Source organism: Triticum aestivum, chromosome 1B (genome assembly GCF_018294505.1).
Source record: "Triticum aestivum cultivar Chinese Spring chromosome 1B, IWGSC CS RefSeq v2.1, whole genome shotgun sequence".
Lineage (NCBI taxonomy): Eukaryota > Viridiplantae > Streptophyta > Magnoliopsida > Poales > Poaceae > Triticum > Triticum aestivum.
In genome coordinates, this window is record NC_057795.1 from 600,770,218 (window position 1) to 600,785,900 (window position 15,683).

Genomic DNA, 15,683 nt, shown 5'->3' on the forward strand with positions numbered 1-15,683 from the left:
TTTTCCATAGATTATGAACATGCAGCATGTTTTTTTTCCAGTATATTAGAATTTTTTGATTCGTCTGCAGTAATTGGAACGTTCATGGAAAGGGTCGTAAACCGAACAGCATTATCACTGACCTGTTGAAGGTTTTTTGGCCGAGCCTATTCTGCCAGCGGCTAGACAGGGAATCGGAGCTGCGGGTTTTGGCCACGACCTGGGACCACTACAAGGCTGCCAGCCTCGCGGAGTACGGGACGACCGCTAAGGCCGTGATCGCAAATTTTTGGGTAAGTTCTCTTCAGGATCATTTTTCTTGAGTTTTGTTCATATTTTATCATCGGATCACTCACCTCATGCCTTGTTTGATTCTGGTGTTATGCATGGTTGTAGCAATTCTGTAGGGTTCTTGAGGAGCACAAGGCCAAAGCTGACATGGTCCTGCTGGTGGCTGCAAGGAAGAAAGCTCGTCAGATGCAGTACGAGGTGCGCTGGGTTGCCATATCGCACTATTACCATAACTACCTTCATAAAAAGATGAGCAAGAAAGAAGGACAAAAGCAACGACTTACCTTGAACAAGGAGCAGTACATGAAGGTAAGTATTACATACTTTTCATTCTGAGTATAAACAGTCAATTTCATTGTTTTGTGATGACATGTCATGCTTCCATTATTTACGTTATTCCTACTTGGTGCTACGGAAAGATGAGGGAGGGGCGAGTTTGGTGGATAGATGGCTCAGTCAGGATGCAGAGCTTTTTGCCAAGAGCAGCAAGAACCGGGCTAACCATGGAAAACACGAAACACACGGCCAAGGAAACGGGAACCACTTGGGCTACAAGGCCATGAAGGTATATCTATATGCATGATGCATTCTTTTTCTTCTTTTTACCATCATATTCTTATGTATGGCTAACTTCTGTTTCACATTGCAGGAGGACAAGTTGAAGAAGCCGCTCTCAGACATGGAATCGTGGAAGCTGGCCCGTGCACGAAGTAAGTGCAAGGAAGGCAAGAGCGAGTACTACAGCAATGCCGAGGAGAACCTAGAGTCTTACAAGGAGTCGTTTGAGAGGTTGCATCCTGGTCCGGATGCTCCTGACGCCGTCCAGTCTCAGCTCGATGAGACGACAGTGGTGGCCATCCAGCTGAAGTACCATGGCCGCTACCTGTGCTTCGATGGCTTGATCACTCCTTCTATCTCCCACACACGGCTTCGAGCTACCAACCCGAGCCCGAGCGGCAGTACGGGCCGTTCGCAGCCTAGCTTAGCCAGCCAACATGTTGTAAGTATTTCCTACCTTATCTTGTTTCTTTCTCACTTTCTCACTTTATTTTCAGCATTGCCCACTTACAAACAACCTAATTTTTTAAGGCATATCAGGCCTTTGTCGAGCTTAAGCATGTCGAGCTGCGGGAGTACTTGCAACGAGTAAAGGAAAAAGAGGATTACAACCGTCGGATGATGATGGTTAGTTTAGCCCACTTAGAACCAAGCTAAAATTTGCATTTTGATTTCTTCTGACCTTCGTGTTTGCTTGGTTAATTAATATCCAGTCTATGTTCTCGTCTATGCAAAACCACATGGATCCACCATCAATGGGACCCCCCCCCACCACCTTCTAGAGAACCCCCATACGTGCCCATGTTCGCTGAATGGGTGGCACTAGGTGGTGGGAGTCCGGTTAGTACATTGCTTAATTATTCACCAACTAGTTCTCATTGATTCAATACTATCATTTTACCCTTACAATCTCTTTTCAAATATGGGCCCCCATGGTTAGCATCATCGGCTTTTCCAACTGGTGTTGGAGGCTCGACTCCTGCTTCAGAGAGCCCAGACACTCCGATCTGGCAAGGTGGTGCTGGTCTTGGCGGTGCTCAGGGCAATGATCCTAGTCTTGGTCGATGATGTGATCCATGTCTTACAATACTTTCCATGGTCCGTACTTCTTAGCGTTCTTTAGATGACGATGATTATGTCCGTGTCTCATACCTATATTCATGAAATTTCGACAATGATGATGTTGATCTTTAGATGATGATGATGATATTGATCTTTAGATGATGATGATGTTGATGATCTTCAGATGATGATGATGATCTTTAGATGATGATGTTGATGATCTTTCATATTTATGTCTAAATATGGTTTGATGTGAATTCAAATGCTATCAATTTGAATGGAAAATGCAAAACAAAGCCTACTAAAAAATAAAACAGAACTATGCCACGCCTTGGAGAAGCCAGAGGCCGCCACATGGCAGGGGTATGCCGACGGCCTGGCCGTCGGCATATCCCGCTGTTAGAAACAAAGAGAGACCGCCACGTGGCCAGGGTATGCCGACGGCCAGGCCGTCGGCATACCCCTTTGCCAGAAGCAACCAGAGGAGGCCACGTGACAAGGATAAGCCTACGACCCCACGTGGCAAGGATAAACCGACAGCCAGGGCCATCGGCTTATCCTTGCCACGTTGCCTCCTCTAGTCACGCTCGGTGATGGTGCCGTCAGTTGCCGTTTGGTGGTTTTCTGTGTCGGCAGTGTTTCTATGTCGACGGCCGTACAAATATCGTCGGCATACATCTCTATGCCGACATCCTATCTATGCCGACGGTATGACAAGACTATGACGTCCGTGTCGACGCCGACGGGCCTATGCCGATGGCCGCCGTCGGCATAGGTGTATACCGGTATACGGCCTATACCCGGTAGGGACATGGTTGTTGTGTCTCCTGGGGATCTTTCAGCAGCCAAAAGCTATGATTCTTGAGTTTCATGACTGATTTGACAAGTTAAATACTAGCAAAAGATACTGGCAGGAAATACATTGAAGGAAATTGTACTTGAAGTCTAAAACAAGTTGTACTTGCAGGAAATGCTCAGATAGTTTCAAGTTCTCTCACAAACCCACACAAGGGCTCAACAATTGTGATGGAGTCTCAATAGCCCACACACATACAGTACACTACTACAAAGTTCAGCACACACCGCCGTCCCATGCATATATAGTCACGCACGGCTGCCATCAGTTGTCGACATGAGCCTCTCCGTCGGTGACCGAGATGCCGTCGCCTTCTTTGTTCACCGCCTCTGGCAGTGCCTCCGATGCCCGCTTCTCCTCGGCGAGACAGGCTCTGCGCCAGTGGTCCCTGGTGTAGATGTGATTGATCATGCCGCGCTTGTCACAGCCGTGCACGGCGCACAGACCACACGAGAGGCTGCCGTCCGCCTGGCGCAGCGTGACGAACAGCTTGCCCTCCGCCTTGATGTAATACTCCTCGCCGGTCACGGCGGGGCCTCCGTCGATCGCCACGGCTCCCTCTTCGAGGGCATCAGCTTTCTCTTGTTCTTCAGCTTTGGCAGCACCTTCGTCTACTTCCATGGGCGCCATGGAGGAGACACGGGCGCAGACCGGGGCGGCGACGTCCACTTGAGGCGTTGCTGATGACACTACCACCTCCATCTCTCCCGTTGCTGGTTTCTTCATGGAGTCATCGCTGCTGTTGACCGCGATGGAGGCGGCTACCTTGGATGGGCTGCCGATCGTGGCGGCGGCGGCGGCCTTCTTCACCTCCTGTCCTGCACCGGCGTCAGCGGCGGCCTTCTGTTTGTTGGTGTGCTTCCTGCCGGACAGGTGAGTCCGCATGACGCACTCCGACGGCGCCTTCACGTCACAGAGCTCACACAGTAGGATGCCGCCGTCCAGTCGGCGCACGCCATTGGCCTCCATGGGCACAGTTTCTGACCCTGACCCGTTGCGACATGCACCGACAGCAAGTGAGGCCGTCATATTCATGCGAGCCTTCCCTTTGAGGTGATCCTGCATGCCCTTCTCACTGGTCGCCGTGCAGGTCAAGTCTTGCTTCTGATTCTTGCTGCTTGGCCCAGCTGAAAGGGTTGATGAGGCAGGGACAACGTTGGAGTTCTTCCGCTTGGCCGGTAGCACGGCTGCTGATGCATTTGGTTTTGAGCATGTGCAGCACTAGCACAAAACTTGGAAAGACACTGGTGGCACATCCCTTGCTGCAACATTGATAGTGGAATTTCCTGAAATACCAAAGTTTAGAAGTGGCATTGACGATGAATCTATGTTTTTGAACTTAAAGCAAGACAAGAATCATGGAATGAAGGGAGTACATCTGAACCTTATACACCCTAAAAATTTGCGCATAAGTTTCAGAAAATTATGACATAAATCACGCAATTAGGGATGGATACAAGTATGCGCGTGCAAACTTTAAAACTAAAATGACTGTATGAGACCTAGATGAACAAGGAACGGTTTAAGTTACAGGTCATATTTAAGTTTTAAACTTTAGATGCATATACTTGTACCCATCCTCTATGAGCATGATTTATTTGGTATTTTATCAAACTTCTACAATAATGATTTTTAGCCGTATAAGGCTATAGGGTTCATATGTCCCTAGGTTTAGAAAATCCTTTCTTGCAAGCTGCCGTGCTTCTCACGCCTCTTAATGTTCAAAGATAATGGAAAAATGCAAACACTTTACTAGACTAGAAATTAACACCAAGACATTTGTAAGAACACATAAAATTGGTTTCTCCGCAATCATGCTTAAATAGTCTTTGAGACCTCTTTATATATGTTCCAAAAATCATGATACACTTTGGCCTTGTATTATTACTGGATTTGCAGTTTGGGCCCTTTTGTATACAAAAGAAAGAGCACTATACACTAATAGGATGAGAATAATACCTACTTTCAAGCATATAACACCCAACTTTGAGCCTAACTTAAACAATAAATTTGACTAATAAAATGTCAGCTATATGCCACAAAAACTATATAATTTGTAACTTCTTTTAGATACAAAATCAATGATATATTTTTTGTGGCATACAACTCACATTTTATTAGTCAAATTTGTAATCAAATTTAGGCTCAAAATTTGAGGGGGTGTTACATATTTGTAAGGAGGCAGTATTGCGGTCAATAAATGAGTTGGAAAGACAACCGATTCAAGCAGCCTCCTATGAAATTTTGAATATTATAGTTAACCATGCTACCGTAAAACACATATGTTGTTTTTGTAGAATTTGGGTAGTGTTGTCAAAGACCAAACCATATTCCTTACCCCATTCTCCTTAGGATATGGCTGCGCGAGCATGGCAGTCTTCCTCATATGAATTTTCCCTTTGAGGTGATCTTGCATGTTCTTCTGACTGCTTGTTGTGATGCCACAGACCATGCAGTTCAAACCCAAGTTGTTGCAACTTTTCTCAGCGAGAGCCATCGAAGCGACAACAACACCAGGGTGACCCCCCTTGGTCGGTAAGGCTGGCGACCCATTTACCTTCAAGCTGAACTGCATCAAACACAAAACCGGTCAATTCTTTGACACATATAAGAAATAATCTTATGTCTCTCTGCAGATATAGAATTGTTATATGTATTCATGATGAAATTAGAAGCAGTCGAGACCTATTTATGTTTGTGATTTACTGGTGTTACAAGTTACACCTAACCAAGCCACTCTAGCTTGCTGGGCTGTAAAATGTAGGTAGTCCAAGAATACTAGTGAATTCAACAACATTGCTAGTAGGGTATCAAGGTGTCAACAAAAAAAGAATTGCAGTGGTCTGGACTATGGACTCAAGCCCAGACCAAATACGTGTTCATGTATTCTTTTTTCTAGGATAGGCACAAGCATGTGTATCTTTCATTCATAGGAAAACAAACATGAATTCATACATACTTACGAAAATGTAAGGCTAGTGTAAAATGGAAACCCAATTCAGGTGGGTTTGATTTGGAGATAGTATGATGCTTTTACCATCCTATATATATATATACCTCACTGGCTGCCGTGATGTTGCACACAGTGCATGTCAGATCAGGCTTCTGCTTCTTGCTGCCTGTGGCCGCCGAAACAACGGATGCAGCAGCGACATGAGGGGTTTTCCGCTTGTTGGCTGGCACGGCCGCAGACACGTCTACTTTGGATCCAACCTGCACACACTGAACAACACCCAATATTCCAATAGTTAAGTGACGAAAAAGATCCACGTGGTGAAATCCTCAAGAGGACAGCAGAGCAGAGCAGCAGACCTGGTGATCGATCGGCGCCGTCTTCAGCGATGGCACCGTCGGCGCTGCCCTAGTTTCCGACCCGCCGGCCAACCGCGCGAGCAAACTGGCGCGCTCTTCCATGAGCTCACGCCAGACCTCGAACTCGAGCGCCAGCGCCTCCGCCTCCTCGCGCAGGATCCGCTCCCTTATCCTCTCCTTCGCCGCCCGGCGCCACAGGCCGTCCGGATCCGATGCCGGCAGCGGTAAGCTCTCCCCGTGGTACCCCGTGCCATCGCAGCCGACGAGACCGTCATGCACGCGTGTGGCTTCACCAAAGGGAATAAGATCAGCGGGAGAGAGGCATCAAGAGCCAAGAGTCGGCCGCTATCAGCGAGGAGAGGTCATCTGATGTCTCGGAGTTGGCCGACGTAGCCGCGGCCCCCATCAACGGACAGCGCTCCTCGCCGGTGCGGAAGTGGAGCTCCATGGCGTGGCCTCGTGATATACACGAACATAATATTGTATAGGAAATTCAACTATCTCGTGCATATCAGAAGTTGAGAACGGGCTAACGCGTACCAAGTCCAAGTGTATTTTTTTTTTAGAAAAGGAGGATGACCCCCGGCCTCTGCATCTGGTAGATGCATACGGCCACTTTATTGATTATTCTCGAGGACCTTACAAAGTGTTACAACAATAAGCCTGAATTCATCAACTAGGTAACATATGCCGCTACTCCTATCCAAATGATGAAGGGGTGCTAGCTGGGCCACTACCCAGACTACTGACCTAAACCTAACATCAAAAGCCGGAATCCCCAGCCTAGTCACATATCGGGTCTGGGGCATAAACCGGTCTGACGCACTCACAGGTGTCGTCCCCACCATGTTCCACTGGTCCATCTCCAAGCAGATTGAGGTGCCAACCTTGGCAGGCCCTCCGCCATCAACGTTACCATGACGCCAAATGACGACCACCACCTACGGTAGAACATCACCAAGCATATCTCTACTCCTAATGGACGAATTGGTTGAATAGTCCCCCCACTTTCAACCGGTTTATTTTCAACCGGTTTATTTTCAACCGGTTTTTCTTCGTCCCACCTCCCACCAGCCCCTCCCACCGGTTTTTCTCTTTTCTCGTCTGACCGGCAATACCCAACGTATTTATGGTAATCAATTATAATTAATCCACGTATAGTAATAAATCAATCCAGGTATGGTAAGGTCATAACTCAGGAAATTTTGAATATGGTAATTATATGGTAATAAATTTAAATTACCCCAAAGGCTATCAATCCAGGTATGGTAAGGCCATAACTCGGGAAATATCGAATATGGTAATAAATTTAAATTACCACCAGGTATGGTAAGGCTATCCACGTATAGTAATAAATCATATAGTAATAAATCATAATTAATCCACGTATAGTAATAAATCAATCCAGGTATGGTAAGGTCATAACTCAGGAAATTTTGAATATGGTAATTATATGGTAATAAATTTAAATTACCCCAAAGGCTATCAATCCAGGTATGGTAAGGCCATAACTCGGGAAATATCGAATATGGTAATAAATTTAAATTACCACCAGGTATGGTAAGGCTATCGATCCAGGTATGGCACGCCCTCACCTGATCACCTATCACAATCTCCAGCCCCACGCACGCACCAAAGAACCCACCCGGCACCAAACGCAGCTCCTCTCGATCCCCTCGAGTAAACGCCGCCGCCGTCGTGCGATCTTCCTGACACAGACGCCGTCGCCGCCTCCTTCCCACCTACGGCGTCCCCCACGTCCATGGTGACGGCGCTCGCGTCCTACACTGACCCTCCGCCTCATATAGGTTGGTCGTTGATGGAGTGGGATGTGCCGCTGCGGTTTGGGGAGGCGCAATCACGATCTGGTTGGGATCTCAGTGTGGACTCGTTCTCTGCGATGAAGGATGGCGCTGCCTCCCTGGCAAATGGGATCGGAGGAAGGGGCTCTACGTCGTGAATGTCGGCGAGGCAGCGGCCGAAGGCGAGCCCGACGGTGAGCACGGGTGTTCGTCCCATGAAATAGGCGGCCACGGAGGGCGGATCTGAGGCCACCCCAATCGCCGGTGGCCCTTCCTCCCATCGCTCATCGCCTCCATTCTCTCTCTCCTCTAAATCTTTGTCGCCCCTGCCTGATTCTGGCCGACGCCATCCGGCTCTCGCATCGACCACCACCAGCACGGCTGCGGACGAGGCGCAACCGCAGACGCCGCCGCCGCCATCCTCATCCACCTCCTCCACCATCCTTCCCAGCCGTCGTCGGGGGCACCCGCCATCTGCGCTCTAGCCCACCCGCTCCCTCCTATCCCCTCCCCCTGCCTGCCAGCCCCGTGATCCATCGCACAGATGGCAGGTACTACAGCGACCTCCTCCCCAGCGGATCCGGCCTCCTCCGATGGAGATCCATCCTGGGCACCGCCTTATTCTCATGCGTGCACGTCTATATCAACGTCTCATTCCACCTCACCTGAGCCTTTACCTTCCCACCTCTGCTTCAGATCCACATCACTTTGCAAGGTATGTGCTTGATTGTTCCGAACTGGATCGATGGATTGTGCAAGGTACTTTGGGTGTCGTCATTGACGGCAATTGTCACGCCATGCTACCATCGGAGGGGTCCCTCATCGATGATTAGGGTCTTCCGAACTGCACGAGCTCCATTGAGAAGGATGTTTTTAATTCTGGTTTTGCCTACATGCTTTCTTTGCCTGTATCTACTTAGCTAATGTCTTCTTATAGATAGTAGCTGCTGAAGTGGTGATCAAAGTTGTTCACTATAAGGAAACAACCATGATAACAAAAGTGTATATTCCCTGACCTTTGACCTGAAGTACTTTTTCATTAGAAACTTGCAACAGCCAGGCATTGAAATTAGCAACAGCTTCGTACGTACTGAACTAATTTGCAGCAACACGTACTGAACTAAGTTAGGTTATGCTCATCGTTCCAACATGCTTAGTGATAACCACCTAGCAAGCTGATCAAACATGAAAAAATTGAAGTGCTACTGCTAATCGTACTATTCTGAATGTGAAAATCTATTTAATTGGCTCTTCTCTAATTGTACACTTGCATAAATCTCAGATCTTGCAAATTACAGTATAACCATAAAAGTCATGCTTTGACTCCTATAGGGCCTTTTGCACTTTAATATGACTAATAATTTGCCTTAATATCACAGATTGTATTACTACCTTTCTAAGTGAATGACATTCAAGAAGGTCATTAAATAAAACCAAGAAATCCTTCTGGTATTGGAGTGTAGGAAAGTTGAGACTATAAAACCAAAAGGTTATATTTACGTTTATTAGAGAAGGTTCTTTACTTTTTATAGGAAAACACAAAATGTTGCGATGTAGAGTCTAGGTGGTGGGCCTCCTTGATCCACTTGGTGGATGAGGGCGACTCCGGTCCTGGCACCCATAGTGCCAGTGATCCAAAAATCATAGGGCCTGGATATAGCTCTAGCAGACGTATGCGGCTTGCGCATCGAGCTTGGTCGTCTCGAGCATGGAGATAGGCGAGTTGTAGACCAAGAGCTGGTACAGAGATAGGCGAGTTGTAGACAAGAGCTGGTGGGCAGCAAGAAACGCATGCACACCAAAGAACAAATCTGAGTCACATGCCTACTTCTATTGGTTTCTACAAAGAGCGGCTAGCTTAGATCTTAGACCAGTCGGTCACTGTCGAGGTCGCCAAGGTGATCTTACAGCACCGCCGTGGGGATTTCTCATGATTTTATGTAGGCAAGCCGCAAGCGGTGGTGGTGATTGGCTGGGTGGTGTCGCTGCCTTGGGAAGAGACGAAGTGATGGTAAAAGTAAGCAGGATCCGATGATTCTTCCGTGGGGATAGCCAAAGTCAAGATGTCGACTACAGACTCGTCGCAGACTTGCAGTGAACCTGGATGCGGCGAGCCTGATTTGTGGATCGATGGCGGGTCTTGACTTTGTTAGGCTGGGATTGGATGGTTGCGGAGGGTGGTGTGCTTGGTTGGGTTCCCATGGAAGAATGTGGCCTCCTCGTGGATCTGGTCATGCCCATCCTAGAGAACATTGTGTCCCTAGCTCCCTCGAGGAGCAAGGACAGTGCAAGCGGCAGCAGGGGGTAGGGGTAGATGTGGGGAGGGATGTCGGCGGCTGCTCGAGATCATCATGATGAAACCCTTGACGTCCCATCTTTATCAATGGAAGTGGAAGAGCACGAAGTCGAGATTGGATAGGAGTTTGAGTTCTTTTTGGCACCGATCGGTTCCCCACTTTAGAGATGTATTTTTTTTGCGTGCGAGCAAACAGTGGGTTGATTCTAAAAGGGATAGGCACTTTTTAACTGAAGTGCATGACGGACCAAAAATATGACCTCATTTTATTCGTTTGATAGATATCATATTATTCGTTGTTGTTCGTTCAGTAAAATTTCCTAATATTTGATTGTTGTGTTTCTAATTAGAGCACCCCATAATCACCCAATATGAGGGGATGATAAATGAAAGATACTGATTATAAATTTTGAAGAGCCCGTGGCAACGCACGGGCGTTATACTAGTATGGTCCAAGTGTTTGAATAATGAACATACATAAAGCGCGCGACTGCAATGACACTGTGGTGCGTGGACACATATAGACCGTGGTAGCTAGCAAAAGTTACAGCCAACGCAAAGAGCACAGCGCCGTTGGCCTTCTCGTGATTTGACATTTATTCTGGCCGGTGGTCTCAGTGGAATAAATATAGAAGATATTTGCATTTACTCTGTCAAGTTTGTGCAGTGTATGCATTAGTACTAGTGTATTAGTGTGTTGCCTACAGGTTGTATCGATCGAACTGAAGTAAACTGCAAACGCAAAAGTAACAGCTAATGGTTTCGCAGCTGGCGCCCGATGCTGCTTCACATGCATGTATGAACCATCCTAGTAGCAAAAATGACAGCCACCGAATCAATTCAAATGGCACATATATACAAGCCTCCGCGCATCAAACCTGTCAACTGGGCTGTAAATGGAAATATAAGAAAGTTCACTGCAACAACCTGAACATGTGCACTACATCATGAACATGCCCGTTGAATCATTTTTCACAATGCCGCTCATACCTAAGGCATGGTCCTGTCAAAATAGCAATTGTGATATGGTTTTTTCTCACTTCAACATATGAAGCTTGGGTGAACAGCTGGAGAGATATTCTACATATTTGTTTATCAGTTTATGTGGGTGATGTCACCACTCACATCTCTAGCATATAAACAGGACGAGGTATATATGATGGTAGGAGTAGTAGGTGCGGGCTTACTCATTGCACCAAATATTGGAAGGGTAAAATAGCAATTGTATTTAGCTTTTCAAGTACATTGGTTGGCATGCACCATGCTCATAACCACGAGGGTAAAACACACCCACCATCCATTCCTACTGCTCCTTCCATTTCTAAATATAAGTCTTTGTAAAGAATTCACTATGGACCACATACGGATCTACATAGATTCATTTTAGAATGTAGATTCACTCATTTTGCTCCGTATGTAGTCCATAATGAAATCTCTATAAAGACTTATATTTAGGAACAGAGAGAGTATATATCATAGCTACAAAATAGTTTCCCACACCTATAGTCTAAATAAAACATAATTAAACTTATTGAGTGAGATGGCAACATCTAGTGGAAATAGGGGGGAAGATTAGGATCTTCATGTGGCAATTAGTACGGGGCCGCTTACCCTCCGGCACAGAGGTGCTCAAGCGCAACGGCCCATCCGACGGGCTATGCCCTCTCTGTTCGATCCCCGAGGACTCGAACCATATCTTCTTTGTGTGCCCCTCAGCAAGATTTTTGTGGAGTTGCCTCCGTGAAATGGTGGGTGGCGGTCCATGACAACCTTCCGGATTTGTTCGCGGAGGTGCTCACGTTTCCTAGTTCTGAGTGACCCTCCTTATGGGTGGTGGTAGGGGCACTATTGTGGACATTATGGAATGTCCGTAATAAGCTGGTGATTGAACATAATATCCCACCACGTGTGACTAATGCCATTTACAAACTGTGTGGCTTTCTACAGGTCTGGAGGTCGCTTAGCAAGCGACATGACCGCACCTACGTTGACATGATGATCGCTGCACCCCGCTCCCTCGTGTCATGCCTCGCGCCAACACTTCCTCCACATCTTCCACCACCTCCGCCGAACCAGATTAGATGTCTTTTTATGTTTTGGGGGCCTGTTGTGCTGATCCCCTAGCAAGACTATTGTATTTCATATTTCATACTTCGATGTGTGTGTGTTGTGGTCCAATGGACGGAACCTTGCTACCATGTAGTTCTGTCATGGTCGTTGCTTCATAATAAAAAGGGGGGGGGGGGGGGGGGGGGCTTTTTCATCAAGATGGAAGCATTAAGGGAAACTCCAACACGGTTCACCAAAATGGAAACCACCAAATGCCTGTGGACATGTCCAAATGTGTCCGCAGACAAGAATAGGGACAGAGGCAAATCTGGACCGTGTGACATGGCTAATAGTGGGTCAAATGGACCAAGAGAAAAAAAAGACAAAGTAGGGTACCAGTTGAACCGTGGCGGGGCGCGGTCCAATCAGTGGGCCACGCGGGCTGTCGGACTCTCTGAAACCACTTTTGGGCGGCGGGGGAGGGGGAGGGGGTAAAAAAATGTTTAGTCCGGTTTGAGGGATTTCAGACATTTAGAGACGATCTGGAATAATGAAGTACCAAAAACATCAACATATCTTCAGATACATCTATCTACCTTGTGTTGACGAATGTGGCAATTCGTCGCTAGAGGAGGAGCAACCTTTGACCTGTAGAATAGATGGCGTGAACTTAGTGCACAGTCTAACGACAAATGTACTCATTTGGCAATGGCCTGATCAAACAACAGCCACTGCCAAAGGATATTTGTATGTCTAAACAGCCAAGGACCTGATCAAGGTGCGGGAAGAAGTTGTATATGCCCTACACGTACACACATCGGCCATCGGTCGGCGCACATGCTATTGATATAATGATATCAGCAGCTTGGACAATTGAGACACTGTTGCATTCATGTCCCAATGTGCATGTTCTCAGTGTTCTGCACTAGTGGAAATTATAAATGTTTCAAGATGTTTTTTCTTATGCCGCAAAATTAACCATGCTAAGAGTATGATTAACAAATACAATGGCGGGACAAGGTCGACGTAGGTCTGGCATAGATCCTGATGTCTCATTGGGGCGGTGAGGTTAGGGTCTCTCGTTGTGGTATAAGATGGCAAGATTTGGAGTCATATGCTTCAGACCATTTCAATGGTTTAATGGCGACGACTGCAGCTCCGGAGTGTTGGTTCTTAAGAGCACGTGCACAAAGACATCATTACTGCCATCGACAATGTTAGGCTGGCTCTGGTAAGGGAGCGCCGACGGCGGCACCTTGACGGCTCGTCCTGGGCGGTAGTTGTCTAAGGACCATAATGTAATTATTATTATGTCTTGGTGCTTTGTACCAACCTTTTTAATAGATCCAAGTGTTTCTTGCAGAAACCAAACCAAATACAATGATAGTACAGAACCACCCAAAATTAGTGTAATAAAAGTTTACACATATATATGTAGAACACATCTGTATACACTTGTGGAGGGAGTTTTTCCTGTCTGTGCACTTATGAATATGAATGTCATTTTTTTATAAAAAAATGGCTCACTAGAGCTAGGGCTTCAAAACATTTGCGCCAATTTTTTTTTGTTTTGAAATATATAACTTGTTGTGGTCTACACGAAAAAACAAGCTTTAACTGAATAAATAACACAATTTAGAGTGTTCTAATGGTTTTCATTTCCTATGGTCTAAAATTTGGTTTAAAGTTTTAAAACTCACGTGTACATCACGAAGCAAAATCATAGAAATAAATCATGATTTTTTTTTCAACTTCGAAGTGCCTCCACTGATATCGGGTGTATACAAGTTCAAAATTTTGCACACTCTGAAAGTTAGTCAACTTCGGTGACAACTGATAAGAGTTCGCGCCACCCATCGACGCGGGGGAGCAAATCACAAACTCTAGATCGAAAAGACCGCAGACGAGTCTCCGCGAAACTTAGGAACCAACAAGGACCGGGGAACATGATCTTGGATATCCTACGTATCACCCGCCTTTCTTGCTCGTGCTGTATTCCGACTTTATTAGTTCGGGAGGAATAAATTTTCAGAATCTCTATCCTAGAAAGTAGCTACTGTGGCTCACAGGTATCAGTTTGCTGCTAGATTCCGTTTACTTTTGCCCAAATCTAGACTACATCTTGCATTATTACAGAGTAAAGGCCAATACGGCCTTACTGAGTCAGACAGATGAGATAATATGGTACATGATCTCTTTTTAGTTAGCACTTCGTAAGATCACTAACCTGAGAATGTGCATGTCGATGTGCCATGCGTGTACACTGGTGTGCGGACACGTCTGAACGTCGGAGCAAAAGTTGCAGCAACCGAACTGAAGAGCAGGGACGATCCTCCGCGCACGAGATAGAGACTGGAACATGCTCTTGGATATCCAATCATGATTTCCTTTCTCGCTCGCAGATCGCATCGCCTTTCGCCTTTCAGTGATTCCGTTCCATCTTTATGCCGGTGTGTTGATATCTGAGGGGAATAACAAATCTGCAGGGTCTGTCTTTCTTAAATCACGAGTCCGGAGAGGCGTTTGCGACAAACCAGTAACATGTCCAGCTCTGGGTCACCGGCTGGTGGGTGGGTTTCACAGACTAGCCCCCGTAAGCTCAGCTCTCTTCTCATTAGGCTCTTTTTGGTGTATTGTTTCCATTTCAAATACCCCTGTAAAACTTACAGACCTCCGCCCGTCGTTTTGCTTTCCGGCCGGAAATAGCTCTTGGTCAGTAAGTTACACCTGTAAAAAAATTACACCCGTATTCAATTACATCCATACCAAGCACGGCCTTAGTGTTGTTGTTTACTTCGTTTCTTGTAAAGAGAGGAGAAGGACCTTGTACTGCAAGAGATGTTCTCTTCATGTCAAGTGTGAGCCCTTTCACACTACTCTGTAAAATGTTGTAAATGGAATAAAATCTGTTGCTGTTGAAAAAAACAGTTCCACCGAAATTCTCCAATATGTGTATTACATATTTTGCAGTAGACGCTCATAATTACACCTTTTTTGACTGAGCCATCTGATCCATATGATCTGAAACTACAGTTTTGACTGAGCCATCTGCACTTAAACTACCCCCTTGATTCCCGAACACACATTTAATTCTGGATTTCCAATTCTGTTGCTAACATGCAACGTTCTTCAACTTTGACACTATTTCGCTTCCTTTTCCACTATGTGCAAGCGTACAAGAGAGCACCATGGACTGAAGCACATAGGTGATAGAACTGAGTTGTGCAGCCAGAAAATGTCAGTTAGTCGAATCATTTTTCCCAATGCCGCTCTTCCCTAAATCACGGTCAGGCCAAAATAGCGTTTGGAGCAGAGATTTTTCTCATATAAAGATATGGAAGTTGCACTTATGATAGTCTGCTTATTTGTTTCCTTGGGTCAGGTCACCCTTCACATCTCTATCATGTAAAGAGGGAATGCTCAAGAGGGAAAGAATAGCCATATATAAAGACACACACATGCACGCACGTGTGTATAT

General features: G+C 46.2%; 1 protein-coding gene across 1 annotated transcript; it reads right to left on the reverse strand.

Annotated features, from left to right (window-relative positions):
* Window positions 1-3,010: 3,010 nt before the first annotated feature.
* On the reverse strand, window positions 3,011-6,506 carry LOC123080338 (uncharacterized). Its single transcript, XM_044503250.1, has 5 exons — window positions 6,427-6,506; window positions 6,059-6,347; window positions 5,804-5,968; window positions 5,304-5,376; window positions 3,011-3,936 (listed from the first exon to the last, which is right to left on the reverse strand). Exons 1-5 carry the CDS (start codon window positions 6,504-6,506, stop codon window positions 3,011-3,013), a joined length of 1,533 nt encoding a protein of 510 aa, XP_044359185.1.
* Between the last annotated feature and the right edge of the window lie 9,177 nt (window positions 6,507-15,683).